Genomic DNA, 15,071 nt, shown 5'->3' on the forward strand with positions numbered 1-15,071 from the left:
TTGGTGCTCAAAAACACTTCTTCTTATTATTAATTATAGAAAATTTTTGCTTAGTCATTTAGTGGAATTTGATACTTTTTTCAGGATTCAGGAACATTTCTGGAATGTTATTTAATAAAACATTTTTTTGACACTTCCCAAAATGTGTTAAAATGTTCAATATCAAGATCTGAGCAGAATTAACCAAACAATTTGTAACTCCTGTTTCCTGTTTCCTCCTTGTAAGCCCCGTTTCCACCGAAATTACTCGGAACAATTGGTCCCAGAAACTGCAGGAACAATTTTTCCCCCAGACCTGCTGCTGTCTGCATTTCCATTACAGTCAAAAGTACCGTATAGATTAGTCCGGTGACATAAGGCTGTGCACGACTTTCCACTGGATTTAGTCCTCCGCGTATAAGATTAAAAAACCTTGTCTTCGGATAATCAGTCGTTTTTTTATACTCCATTGTTGATTTGAATAGAAAACAACTCTTACCACACGCACCGCAACAGACTTTAAGGTTTAAATAAAATGCTGCATGAAATCAACCAATCAGCATGTTCAGTGCCCAAGTCCCAACCCCGAAAGTTCCTGAACTTTGAAAAAGTACTACCTAGCAAGCAGGGCTGTTTTAAGGGGGACATTTTAACCCGGAACGTTATTTAGACCCCAGTTGCTGCAGTTGAAACACACCAAGTACCACCCCAAAGTCCCTAGTTCCTGGGGAAATTTCCCACGGTGGAAACGTGGCTTAAGATCGTCTCTGGTGGTCTTTGTGTCGATTTTGACACCAAGGCCACATGGGGACTATTTCTGTTGAGGCTTTTTGGGCCACAAAACACATCATGGTTGCATTGCAAATATACAAGTCTTTGTGATTATGGCCTAGTGATTTGCTTTATGGTTTAACCTTGAGCAGAGTTATGATTTAGCTTATATAAAGGAGTCCCTCGTTGCAGGGTTTATGTGGCTATATTTATGCCATTATGGAGCTCATGCCCAGTTCAAGGCCGAGGACCAGGCTGTTAAGACAGGACTCAAGTACCCTTCTCAAAAAGAATAAGATATCAACTTTATGATTATGTCTGTCTCAAACAGATGTTAGTGTTCTGGCTTTAAGTGTCTTAATCAAACAGAATGGTAAAATGGTAAAATTTTCAGCACATTAAATGTTTATCTGCGAGTTGGTTCAGAGTTATTATGGACATCTTAATTGTATAATTGATTTTGCATGCTGTAAATATGGACAACAAAGGACAACATTTATTCCACTATTACAAATGTCACTTTATCCTTATTAAAACTCCAAATGAAATTGTAATATTTCACGCTTGATATGTTTGTGTGCTGAGTAAGTTAGCATTAGCCAGACATTATTAGGTAAAATAGCCGCTTCTTGTCTCGTATTGGTCTTCTTGGTTCTACTTGACCTTCCCGTCAGGAGATTGAGCATTAAGTCATCTTGATATGGAATGCAATTTGATGGGCATTTGGATGGCTCGCTGTGACCCCATTGTCAAAGATGAGGCATTTGTCATGGTTGATGCTTAGAGTGATGAATAAGATTAAAAAACTTAAGCACTGTGAATGTGAGTTAACCCTAGTTTTATGCACTTTGTGAAGGACAGAAACTTGAGAGTTAATGTAAAAGGACGCAGATGTGCTTGTGAGTTCACATCATTATCTTGTCAATGATAACTCGGAATGTCAAGGTTTCCATGGAAATGCAGCAGTCAGGTTATAAAGTGTTGACTGGGCAGAGCGACCTTGCCTGCATAGTAATTTTATTTTATTTTATTTTATTTTATTTTAATTGTATGTCAAATTGTGTGTGTCTGTAGTCACTGTTGTGGAGGTTAGTGTAGTGTTCCCCTGAGCTTTATAGATTTATGCACCATAAATCTTTATAAGTTATGGATGCATGCAAGTTTATCAAGCTTAGCAATGTTACAACCCCCTGAAGTACTTCATGTTTTTATATCATGATTACAAAGACTTTACCCTCAAGTTGAAAAATCAAGAATTCAAGAATAGAAAAACAAATCAATCAATGTGTAAAATATTGTTAGTGAGCTGTACAATTCTTGACGGAAGATTGGCTCCCCGCCATTGTGTTAGTTTGAATGAATTCCAATGGCAACAAGTGTGTATCTGTTAGTTCTCCTGTAACACTACTGCATAATACAGAATATTGTGGTAAAGAAAAGCTGAGTGGCCCTGTGTCAAAGAAACACAATGGATGCTGTCTCCCCCCTCATCTCACAGAGTATAAAAAGCTATTAGACCTTGAAAGTCACAGCTCATCCAAACCACACAGAAACACAAGGCTGTTAGCACCCTGGAGAACATTTCTACCCTTGTAGACAAAGACATTGTTCCATGAATTTCAATGAAGCCATCTTGACAGAGTGTTATTTCCTTTTTTATTCATAAAGGTATATTTTTGCATGTTTTGTTTTGTATATTTCAGCACCGTGAACCCCTTACCCTACAATACACCTTTAGCAGACCACAAGCTGCGTCAGGAAACAGGAATGGAAAGATATATCTTTTATCCATGCATTCCACTTAGTATGATATGAGCTTGGAGGGAGCCAGAGGCAACCGGCCCATGTGTTTCTGTAGTGTAGGACGGGCCTCATTGCTTGTCCTCAGGCCTGTGCCACCTGCAGATCACTAATGGGCCTCCTTTGGCAATAGGGCTCTTTTAAGGCCTTAAGGAGCCTCGCACAAGATGCATTTGAATGTGTGGAGGGAGCCAAAAGTGCAAATTGTCAACAGATGGGACTGCAGTCTCACCTGGTGTGAAAAAATGCCACCTGACGTCCATCTGGGATGGTTGTCTGCTAGACTGCACATGCTGCCCTGTTTTAACTTGGCAGAGGTCTCATCCTGTGAAGGACGTTAAGGGCCTCCTCTGCAGCACTGACAAACAGCAGACCAAATTTAACAATTTAATATCCTTTCCTGTCATGCAGCGGAGAATCACTCATTACTTACAGTGACTTTTAATAGTAATGTGGTCTGGTTATATTTGATTTGGTAGCGGGGTTTAAAGGTTTATAAATGGTTTTCATGGCTAGCAGATTGCTGTCGTCTGACAACATTTAATATAACCTGATAATTAATAGCGTTTCAGAGGGGCTGCTCTCTCCTTTCACCACTTGTGCTTGTGAATGCTCTATAAATGTCAAAGTTAAAGTCCAATGTGACCTCTTAGCTGTCACTGAGCTCCATCTGCTGCTGGGTTTTATTGGAACACAGCTGTGTCCATCTAACACACACTTGTGAGAGAGAGAGAGAGAGAGAGAGAGAGAGAGAGAGAGAGAGAGAGAGAGAGAGAGAGAGAGAGAGAGAGAGAGAGAGAGAGAGAGAGAGCAATGTTGCACAATAAAGTACAAAGCTCTGCATTTAAATGTCGACTACAGGGGAAGGTCATTATGAAATTTGCCTAATTTGACATTAACTTAAATGGATTGTCATATTGGCTGTTATACAAAATGCAGATTTGTTGACGATTTGATGGATGAATCTCCTTTTTTCCACTGGCTGAAGTATCCAGACACTGTTAAAGGGGTGGTAAAAAACATTCTTTCGAAGGCTTGATTGTGTTTGCAGGGTGCACTGTAACATGTGTTCATGCTTTGTTTTTAAAAAATGTCATTATTTTTCATACATTTTACCTTTATTTTACACTGCTCTGTCTCTTCTTGTTAAAACAGTTTGATAGTTTCCTGGTTCTATGAAGCCAGTGCCTCAAAAATACGCAATGGGCTCAGCTTGGTTAGCTGGCCCAGTGTATTGTGATTCGCTAACCGCCTAGCACACTCCACCCACTCTTCTCCACAGCAATAAAAAACCAAAGACAGTAAAAGAAATGGACAGAGCGATCCCATAGACGTCAAAGGTGGAAAATGAGGTCAATTAGAAGCACTCACTTCCTGATGGCTGAGCGAACTGCACAGGCTCAGACTGAGCTTGACGACGTAGATGGGACATGAGCCTCCTGTCTGACAGTTGTAGGCCTTCTAGTAGTTGTGGAAAGTGAAATCTGAATCACGTTGTTTAAATGTTTTGTCCCGTTGCTTTTGGCTCACTATCGGCTTCTCCCCATTCTTCCCCCTTGACTATATCAGACTTTATGTTTCCACGTCCCCACAACTGTCTCATAGACAGTAAAAGATAGCTTCTGAGCGTCTCCTCCTGTCTATATGGTAATTTCTCAACTGTGCGAGTCGCGTTGGTTATGACGCAATCGTTAGCCTATTTTTACAAAAACAGCTTCTACGGGGCGATAGTGTAAGATACAAGGTAATGGAGCCTTTTATGCATTGTCGTATTCCTTTAGAAATAAACAATGGACAAATGGAGTTTTTAAACGCCTCAGATGTAAAGTTATTCACTGTCAAAATGACTCATAAATGAATGGGAGTCAATGGGATGCTAACAGCAGGCGAGGGCTTGGTTAGCAATGGCCGCCCCTATGGGTGGAACGCTTTCCGAGTGCTAGATTACCCCCTTTGTTAAAAACGGCCTTGTCCCCCTTATTTAATATTCTCGGAGGAGTTTAAACAAAATTTGTAATAATAATAAACACATTTATTGGGTAGGGTTAGGGAGGTGTAAGGAGGGCTTTTATTGTCTTTTAGTAATGCAGCATTCCATTTATTAATTTAAATAAAATAATAATTTATACTGTTATTATTGCATCCGGTTAATGTACAACAGTACTGAGATGCAATAGTATGTATCTGTCAAAATAAATTATACATTACTGATGTATTACTGATGTAATTACAATTTATGTGGCAAAGAACTGCTACTTTTAAATGGTGTAAATAGAATATATCACTATTTTCACTTAGTAAATAGAAGCTATTTAGAAGCTTAGTAATTTTAGAAGCTTAGTAAATAGAAATATTTAGAAGCTTAGTAAATAGAAGCTATTTTCACTTAGTAAATAGAAGCTTAGTGTAAATAGAATCTAGTTGCTATTGACACTTGTAAATTAATTTGACTAAAACAACAAAAAAAAAACAAAATACATGCAAACTTGTTGCCCTCATTTTTAATTTATTTTTAATTTGTACAAACATCTTTTTTTGTGCAGTATAATTAATTTAAATGAACAGCCTGTCCATTCTGATCTCAAAGCGTCCCTGTTTCGGAATCTTTCTGGGCTCTAATTGTGGACGCTGACACGAGACTGTAATTACAGCTGGAGTGAAGGGAGGTAGATTAGCACACAGCCATGGTGGGTGTTTGAGATGAGTCTCTCTGGAGCTGAAGACCCTGCACTTGTGTGCTAGAGATTTTTCTGTGCTCGTTATCTGAACATCAAGCTGTCAGCAGATCACAGCTACTCCAGTTTTCCCAGATTCTGTTGTACCTACTCATGCCTTGCTCATTTCCTCATTTCCCCCCACTTCTATCCATGAGTACATGTGTATATGCTTGTGCTGTCATGTTCTTTTTGTCTTTTTAGTTGGAAAATTCTAATTAAAACTGCATATACATAAGAAGGATGCTCGGGTTAAGTTGATTTAGGATGTTTTGCTAGCTGCCAGATCTCTGTTATTTCCAGGGGCATTTTATCATTTAAGATAAAAATAAATAATTATGTGGCTTACTTGATGCCCTATTGGCAAAATAACACATAGCCAAATAAATTATTTAGAAACTCATTCATTGAGGATGTTTAAGTTTTTTTTTTTTAGACTAGCACTGCAGTATTTAATTTTGCTTGACTGGGAACTCGAATCCTGACCTAATGTAATTTTTTATTGTACACTGTAAAAAAAATTACTACAGTAAAAAGCCTATTACAGTTTTTCTCAATTGCTAAAACACTATTTCTGAAACCTTGCTCCATTTTCTGAAACCATTAAACACAAAACTTCCTCTTCAAGCACTATTCACAAAACCTGTGAATGACTTCTCTTGTCAAAATGAAACTTTCGCCTCAAAACTGTTTTACCTGTGTTCAAAATCAAACACTGCTCTCAAATCATAAACAAAGTAATCAACATGATAAACTCTATCAAGCAATCAGTAAATAATACAGCAAAAAATAGAAAACACATTGTTCAAAACAGTTCTCAGGCAGAAGTAAATTTTTAATCTCAAAACAAATTTCATATTTTTCTGCCATTGTCTTGGACATGTTCCATCATAGTAGCTAAAAATTGGTCAGAAATTATTGCTACTCTGCTTTGCTTTGCAATTTTTTGTTCTTCCTCTTGCTTGTAGCCCTATTTTTACCAACTCATTCTCATGAAATGCATATACATCACAAATTGTATTTATTGTGCGATTTATACGGCACAATTCGTTTTTATGTGCATATGATTTGCATTGTCACCCCATTGGGTAGGTTTAGTTGTTTGGAGTACGTGCACACGTATCATATGCACACGAAAACTGCGTAGAATATGCACATAAAAACTCATTTGGGCATATAAATTGCACGCTAAATTAGGGCTGTACTAGAATAATCGAATATTCGAATATTCGTTCGGTGAGGTGGCATTCGAATTTCAGTTTTGAGATTCGAATATTCTTTTTTTTTTCAACACGTGACTTCCGTCGCGGACTCATTCTCACTCATGCTTGAAATAATAATAAATAAATAAAAAGCACCGCAACATGCTTTCAATAAAAGCATCGCGCATTTTAAAGATTTAAATTAACAAAAAGTCAGAATAAGACAAAATAAATCCCTTATATAGAATAAAACTAATTGTAATAGATATTACATTTTGTGTCATTTTAAAAACAATTCATTTATTCTTATTCAACTGTTTATAAGCATGCTACTGTGTTTTTTATTTATTACAGTTCGTTGAAATCACTGTGTGTTACTAATTTAATTTCTGTTTTGGGATTCATTTGTTTTAAAGAAAGGTTCGTTATTAATACCTTATTAAAGTTCTTGCTCTCAACAGACTTTGTGTTTTGTATCACTTGTGCGCTGTCCGTTTTCGGAGCATAAACCTGCCCGTGTAATGCGTACCGGAAACTGTTCTATTTAAAAGATTATTAAATGTTTATTAATATTTAAAGAATGTGTGCCACCTGATCATATTGCACCAAATGCAACACTGCACTCCACTGGGTCTGCCGCAACACATTTACGATGCCGAAGAGTGAAACGTGAAGTCGTGAAAGATGATACAAATGCAAACCGACACTATTATTACCGGTATATATTTAGCCCCACCCACCGAAGCTTCGAATATTCGATATTGATTGCCACCTAAGCTTCGAAGCTCAAAAAATGGCATTCGAAACAGCCCTACGATAAATACAATTTGTGCTATAGATATGCATTTTCACAAACTTGTCCTTTGTTTCTGTGATACTGTAATACTTGTTCTTTGTTGATATGAACCTGCAAACCGGTCAAAATCTATTGAGCAGTCAGTACTGTCAACAAATGGAAAGCAACATGTTCAGGGCAATACAATTTGTTAATTGTACAGTATACAGCCTACAGTGCACTGTACTTATATTGGTTGTGTCTCATCATTTGAAACAGGTTAAATCAGTTTTGAGTGGTTGTGTTCAATCAATGACATTGTGTTCTCCTTTTGTATTTGATTGTTGCCACTTGTGTTAACCCGTATGGATGACATGTGCATTAGAGAGCAGTATGTGTCTTGAAAATGAGAATGTGTTTAGAGTTTAGCTGAAAAGTATAAGTGAGATCTGCAAATTGTGTTTTATGATGTGAAATGGTTTAAGGTATTGAAAACAGACTGCACAATTAGCTAAATGAGTTCAGGCAACTAAGATATTTGTTCAGCCGATGGGTTTTAGTGTTTTAGCAATTGAGAAAAACTGTAATTGTTAACTGTAAAATCTATGTGGTGAAAGACTGTACATAGTTTAATGTGACATTATACAGTATGTAATCATTTTACTGTAAAACCTTGTGGAACTTGTGGAAACCTTGGGTCCTGCCATCCCTGTGGATGTTACTTTGACACATACCACCTACTTAAGCATTAGCCCCATTTCCACCAAAATTGCCCGGAACAATTTGTACCAGGAACTTTTTTTACAGGAACTTTTCTCCCCCCAGACCTGCAACTGTGCGTTTCCACTGCGATCTAAAGTTCCGTGAAGATTAGGCAAATTAGTCTGGTGATGTAGGACTGCTCCTCCAAGTCAGTGACGGACACTAATCATTTTTGCGCAACACTAGCCACGTTTACATGCACACTTTTTTTGTCATTCCGATTGAAAGATTTAGTGGACTGTTTACATGAGACGTTATCTAAACCGATCTGGTGTTTACATGTGATGACTTTCAATCGCAATCATTTTGTCACATGCAGTTTGTCTGCCGCATCAAAAATGTCAACGCTGTTTTCTCCAGCAGCTGAATGTGTTAACTGTAGCCATAGCAACTCTTAACGGCCACCAGGACTAATACAGTATTATATAAGCTATTTTTTTGTTGTAAAGTGTAATAATCATCTCAGAAAAAAATTAATTATTCTGTCAGGCGCAGTTAAATTAAAAACTGCCTGGGGCAATATACACTGTGTCATTATTCCAACATTATCTTCATAACTTATGAAATAAAAAGTTTACCCCTCAGAAAAATGAACTTTCCTCTCTTGTCAACATGAGCATGGCGCGCGCTGTCACATCATGTAAGGACGCACACTTATCGGTCAGGTCGTTTACATGGTGAAAAATGGACTGTAAAAAAATTAATAACGAGTATGGAAGAGATTCAAGCTGTGCTGTTTTTGCTGGTTATGTATAGGTTTACTAAAGAGGTAATTAACAACAACAGAAAAGGGCACTAGCATATTCAGAAAGCTTGTAAAGCTACATTTAAAATGAAAATGTATATTATTATCAGCTATTACGGACATTGAACATGAGATGGCTGAGACGAACGCGCGCCATCAGACAGAGAGCAAGACTAATATTTACTGAACGCAGAACGAACCTCGCAAAAGACTTTTAAAAATACCGGTTGAAATAAATGCTAAATCATTCAGCATGTTCAGCGCCCAAGTCCCGCCATTGAAAGTTCCTGAACTTTGAAAAAGTACTACCTCATGAGCAGGGCCATTTGGAGGGGGAAATATTTACCCGGAACTTCATTTAGACCCTGGTTCCTGCGGTCGAAACACACGAGTACACCCCAAAGTTCCTGGTTCCTGGGTAAAGTTCCTGTGGTGGAAACACCGCTATTGTTGCAGACCGTGTGCACCCTTTCATTGAAACTGTATTCCTTGGTGGTTATGGTCATTCGGTAGTATAATGCACCCTCCACAATATAAAAACGGTTCAGGAATGGTTTGAGGAGTTTGAGGTGTTGACTTGGCCTACTAATTTCCCAGATCTCAATCCAATCGACCATCGGTGAGATGTGCGGAACAATCCAGTCCAATCCATGGAGGCCCCACCACACAACTTACAGGACTTAAATGATTTGCTGCTTACATCTTGGTACCACCACAGCACACCTTCAGGGGTCTAGTGGAGTCCACTCCTATCATCATAATGTTATGCCTGATCGATGTATATAAAATGATACCTATAAAGTGAGGATGATAGGTGTTATAGCAGATATATAGAGAAAATGGCTATATTTATTAGTATCACTTAGAAATGGCCCCATGTATGGTTTATGGGCTGCTTGGCTGCTTTTCATATTACTTCTGCATGAGTAGCCCTTGTCTTTTTGACACCAGTATTTTCTAAGTATCCCTCAGGATTTCATTACATTACAGCAGGCTTTGCTTGTTATATTATGGAATGTTTTTGTAATCCTGTTAGCCAAAGACGGAGTGTAGAGAAAAAAACACTCTTCAGCAACCTACTCTCATCCAGACACAATCATGCCATGACTGCTGTGTTTATCCGCTTTAAACTAGAGCAATGACACATTTAATCAACAGGGTGGTGAAAGGATTTAAAAAATGTTTTGTCATCATTGGAAATAATAACATTTCTAAACAATTTTTCAGTGATGGCACGCATCACACTAGAATCATGGCCGATTTTGCCTCATTTAGGAACAAACCAAACTATTTAGGATGGATGTAAAACATCTAAAACAAACTATTCAAATAGTCTGAAAAGTTGTTAAAGCATTTCTCTGCTCCATAACTCCACCCATCTCATATTTTTCCCACAGTTCCTTTGCATCAATCATCATTGTTGTCATACTTCTCAACCTTATCTCATACTTAGTCACAGTTCACCCAAAAGTGAGGGCAGGCTAACCTGACATTAGATCACAGCAAATAATCCAATCAAGTCCATCCATTTGTTGGACAAAATGAAGTCCTACCCTACTTTTTTGTTTGTTTGTGAAGCTGTTTCACTTGGACATACGTTACAATAAAAAAGAAAAGACTAATCACATCTTCCGTTTCCATGCCGACTTTAAAGCAACATTTACTACACTGTTATGCCGTTCTAACAGTAATTTTGTTTCTCAACAGAGTCCTACATTAGAGAGGGACAGTTTGGCAACTGTAGCCTCCAGGTCCAGTCAGGCCAGTGCTGTACCCTTGGTTTCTCCATCAGGACATAAACCAACCCACCATGACCAGCCAGCCATCCAACCAGCACCTCAAACCAGCTCAGCAGCCTCATTCTTCCTCAGGTAAGCCTAAAGCCTGTTGATGATGTGTTTTACGCAGTGCACAGCCATCATTTCAGTTAACCGTGCTCTGTGGATTCCAGTTTCAATATCGTAGTCCCATAGCATCACTTCAGGCCATTGCTCGCAAAGACCCAGAATCCTCCATTGCCTTTGGCAGTCACGTCACAGCAATGCATTCTCAGCGCCCGTGGAGACTGCCGTGATGTTGAGGGCAGTCCAGCCTTAATGTGTTGAAATGTCATCGATCAATGCTCAGCTTAACAGTTAGAGAGAGTGCAAAATCTAAATGGCAGAGGTCTCGAAGCTGGATTGTCCATGTGTCCGCAGGGATAATAGTTAATCGCAATGTAGCAGGCAAATTGTTTGCCAAAATTGTTCTTGAGGATTGATGGTTTAGTGTAACATTTAGAGGACACTTAATTCGTTTTAGAGAAATGTGTGTATTGAATTTTCTCTCTGGAAAAAGGGCCAAAAGTAGTTTTTCTGATGTAGTAAAAATGTTAAATTGCAATTTAGGAACATTTTGGAAAGTTGATTTGCATTTTTTAATTTCAATTTCAGTTTGAGTTTAATAAAAATAGTAGTGCTGGGTAAATGATTAATTGCGATTAATCGCATCCAAAACAAAAATTATGGTATATTATGTTTACAATATCTATGTGTGTACAGTGTATAATTAGTATGTATATATAAATACACACTCATGCATGCATATATTTAAGAAATATTTATTTGCATATACACTCACCTAAAGGATTCTTAGGAACACCATACTAATACTGTGTTTGACCCCCTTTTGCCTTCAGAGCTGCCTTAACTCTACGTGGCATTGATTCATCAAGGTGCCGAAAGCATTCTTTAGAAATGTTGACCCATATTGATAGGCTAGCATCTTGCAGTTGATGGAGATTTGTGGGATGCACATCCAGGGCACAAAGCTCCCGTTCCACCACATCCCAAAGATGCTCTATTGGGTTGCGATCTGGTGACTGTGGGGGCCATTTTAGTACAGTGAACTCATTGACATGTTCAAAAAAACTATTTGAAATTATTCGAGCTTTGTGACATGGTGCATCATCCTGCTGGAAGTAGCCATCAGAGGATGGGTACATGGTAGTCATAAAGGGATGGACATGGTCAGAAACAATACTCAGGTAGGCCGTGGCATTTAAACGATGCCCAATTGGCACTAAGGGGCCTAAAGTGTGCCAAGAAAACATCCCCCACACCATTACACCACCACCACCAGTCTGCACAGGGGTAACAAGGCATGATGGATCCATATTCTCATTCTGTTTATGCCAAATTCAAACTCCACCATCTGAATGTCTCAACAGAAATTGAGACTCATCAGACCAGACAACATTTTTCTGTTCAATTTTGGTGAGCTTGTGCAAATTGTAGCCTCTTTTTCCTATTTGTAGTGGAGATGAGTGACCCGATGATTACAGATTTGGAATGACCCGTAATTACAGATTTGGATTGACCAACTTCTTTTGCAATAGCTGAAAGGGTCATCCTTTTGTTCTTCATCTGGACAACCTGGTGTCGTAGGGTTTTAGTAAACTGCCATCTTGCAAAGTCAGTGAAAATTGGAAAGTTTGCTTCAAGTTAAATAGGGTTTGCCAGATTATTACGGAAATTAGCACCAAGTGCCAGATTAACACCCAAAGCTTGAAGGTATCTGAAAGTGTTCTCTAATTTTGACCAGCGTTATTTTTCAATTGTCTTATTTAAGTTGTATATACTGTACTAGAATATATTTAACTTGTGAAATATGCTTAAAAAACAAAATATGCTTTGTGTGTGTGTGTTTGTGTGTGTGTGTGTGTGTGTGTGTGTGTGTGTGTGTGTGTGTGTGTGTTCTTAAATATATACATGCATGCATGTGTGTGTGTTTATATATACATAATACTTATACATAGTACACACATATATATATTACCTTTATAACCTTTTATTTTGGATGCGATTAATCACAATTAATCGATTGCCCAGCACAAATGTATTTAAATTTGTTATATTTATCTTTAATTTTTAAATGATCCAAAGAGCATCTTGAACTTCAATAAAATTAAAAACATCTGACCATTAGTAATATATATATATATATATATATATATATATATATATATATATATATATATATATATATATATATATATATATATATATGTATATATATATATATATATATATATGTATATATATATATATATATATATATGTATATATATATATATATATATATATATATATATATATGTATATGTATATATATATATATATATATATATATATATATATATATATATATATATATATATATATATATATATATATATATATATATATATATATATATATATATATATATATATATATAAAATCTCATGGTCAATGTCTTAAATTTGAAATCATAATTAGAAATAAGAAATCTTAATTTTTTTTATTCTTTATAACTTTTTTGTTTGTATGTTTCAAATGTGTCAAAATTCTAAATCTTTCTGTTTATTAGTAGGTATAATTTACCCATATTTCTACTGTGTTCTCAGTCTCCACTAAATATACATCAATGTATTGACATAAAAACAGAGACAGGTCCTTAGGTGCACAGGGGAGCATGAATAAAGATACAGATATACAGAATTCTGTCTCTCTATTTATCATCTTTATTTTAGCCAACAAAACAAAAAAATAGACAATGAACAAGCGACAGTGGCTCACCCAATAAACACAAACAGGAATTTGCGTTCATGGCTAAATGTCTGGGAATAGAATGAGATGCTTAGAGGTGTGAGACGCTAATAGCTATGTGACACCGCATACAATTAGCCTATTGACAGCAGCGCTCCTCATCTCTATCTCACCACCTTCAGTACCACCTTCTGTAAATGACTGACAGACATCACCCCAGGGGGTTTGCCTTGGCCATTAAGTTAGCCATGCCATTGATTTTAGACACTGATCACTGTATGACCTGTGCTTCTGTGCACATCATTAGGTATTATTGCTAATCTTTTTCCATTTGAGTTGACCCGAATCTAGTGAATTAGTATGCACTGTCAGAAAAAGCACGTCTGTCCTTGTGAGGCCCAGTGCACACCGTGGTTGATAAATAAGGCGGGTCATAAGGGAAACTTTTGGCAGTAATTTGTGATTAACTCAATCAGTCGAAAATCCTGCGAAAGAAAGAATGTGCCGTTATGTAAATGAGTCGCGATTGACAAATAGACATTTTGAATATTGCTTAGACTGCCTGTGGCAAAATATGCATATTCATGGCAAAATGTTTTCATGCTTTCCTCAATTATAGGAGTCAGAGCAGCTCAAATGTCAGGCGTAGAACTCGTGTCCTCTACCTGGCCTTGACTTCCACCTGGAGCTCACACCTTGCACAGCGTCTTTAAAAAGCAAGTTGTCATGGTTGCACAGTTGTTAAAAAGAGAGGCAGAAAAGGCTACATAATTATGAGAAAGGAAGTAGAGAGGTGATCAGAAACATACAATTTAGGAACCCCTGTTGTTTTTTTCTTTATTGAAGGCATGTTTTGTTAAAACGGAATCTGAATATTTATATATTTAATGTTTCTATTTTTTAGCTCACATGGAAATTGACTGTACACAGTCACTTCGGTAGTTGTGTCATAAATGTTAAAAAGATTAAGTTATAAAAGACGGATATGGAAAAGATTTTTTGGGGAAAAATTATTCTCTGTTGTTATTTTGGGAATGAATGACAGGATGGGATCAGCGCGGATCAACCAGTAAGTTTGCATGACTATACTCCTTTAAATGGGTCATTCTTAAAATATGGTGACAAACATTTCCCTCAATTATTTTTATCTTTTGCACTCTTGTTACAGTTTTTCTCAATTGCTAAAACACTAAAACCCATCGGCTGAACAAATTTCTCAGTTGCCTGAACTCATTTAACTAATTGTGCAGTCTGTTGTCAATACCTTAAACCATTTCACATCATAAAACACAATTTGCAGATCTCACTTAGACTTTTCAGCAAAACGTCTCAGGTTACGTATGTAACCCTAGTTCCCTGAGGGAACGAGACGCTGCGTCGAAACGCTGTGAGAACGCCTCTGCATTAATGCGTCGTGAAGCGCCTGTAGAACCATTCCATCGGAAAAAAGATCGATCGTCGGCGTGATGACGTCATCGACCGGAAGCTATAAAACGTCCGTGAAAACAAACAGGAACTAACTTCTGATAAAGCCTGAAGTAAGTGATCACGGACACGCCGGGAGTATGGCAGAGCGACGCAGCGTCTCGTTCCCTCAGGGAACTAGGGTTACATACGTAACCTGAGACGTTCCCTTTCGGGGAACTCGAGCTGCGTCGAAACGCTGTGAGAACGCTTATACCCACATCGCCATAGGACCAAGTGTCTCGTATGTGTGAAGCCGAAGCGCACACGGTTACGAGAGTACCTGTGCCC

At 37.6% G+C, this 15,071-nt stretch overlaps 1 protein-coding gene across 1 annotated transcript in view; it reads left to right on the forward strand.

The window, feature by feature from the left end:
- The window catches only part of kif26aa (kinesin family member 26Aa), a 154,799-nt gene that overhangs the window by 63,558 nt on the left and 76,170 nt on the right, over positions 1 to 15,071 (forward strand). Inside the window, exon 4 of the mRNA XM_067417462.1 lies at positions 10,456 to 10,619. Within this exon, the coding sequence (XP_067273563.1) occupies positions 10,456 to 10,619 (164 nt within the window). The remainder of the gene's footprint in view (positions 1 to 10,455; positions 10,620 to 15,071) is intronic.

The sequence above is a fragment of the Pseudorasbora parva genome, chromosome 15 (assembly GCF_024679245.1).
Source record: "Pseudorasbora parva isolate DD20220531a chromosome 15, ASM2467924v1, whole genome shotgun sequence".
NCBI lineage: Eukaryota > Metazoa > Chordata > Actinopteri > Cypriniformes > Gobionidae > Pseudorasbora > Pseudorasbora parva.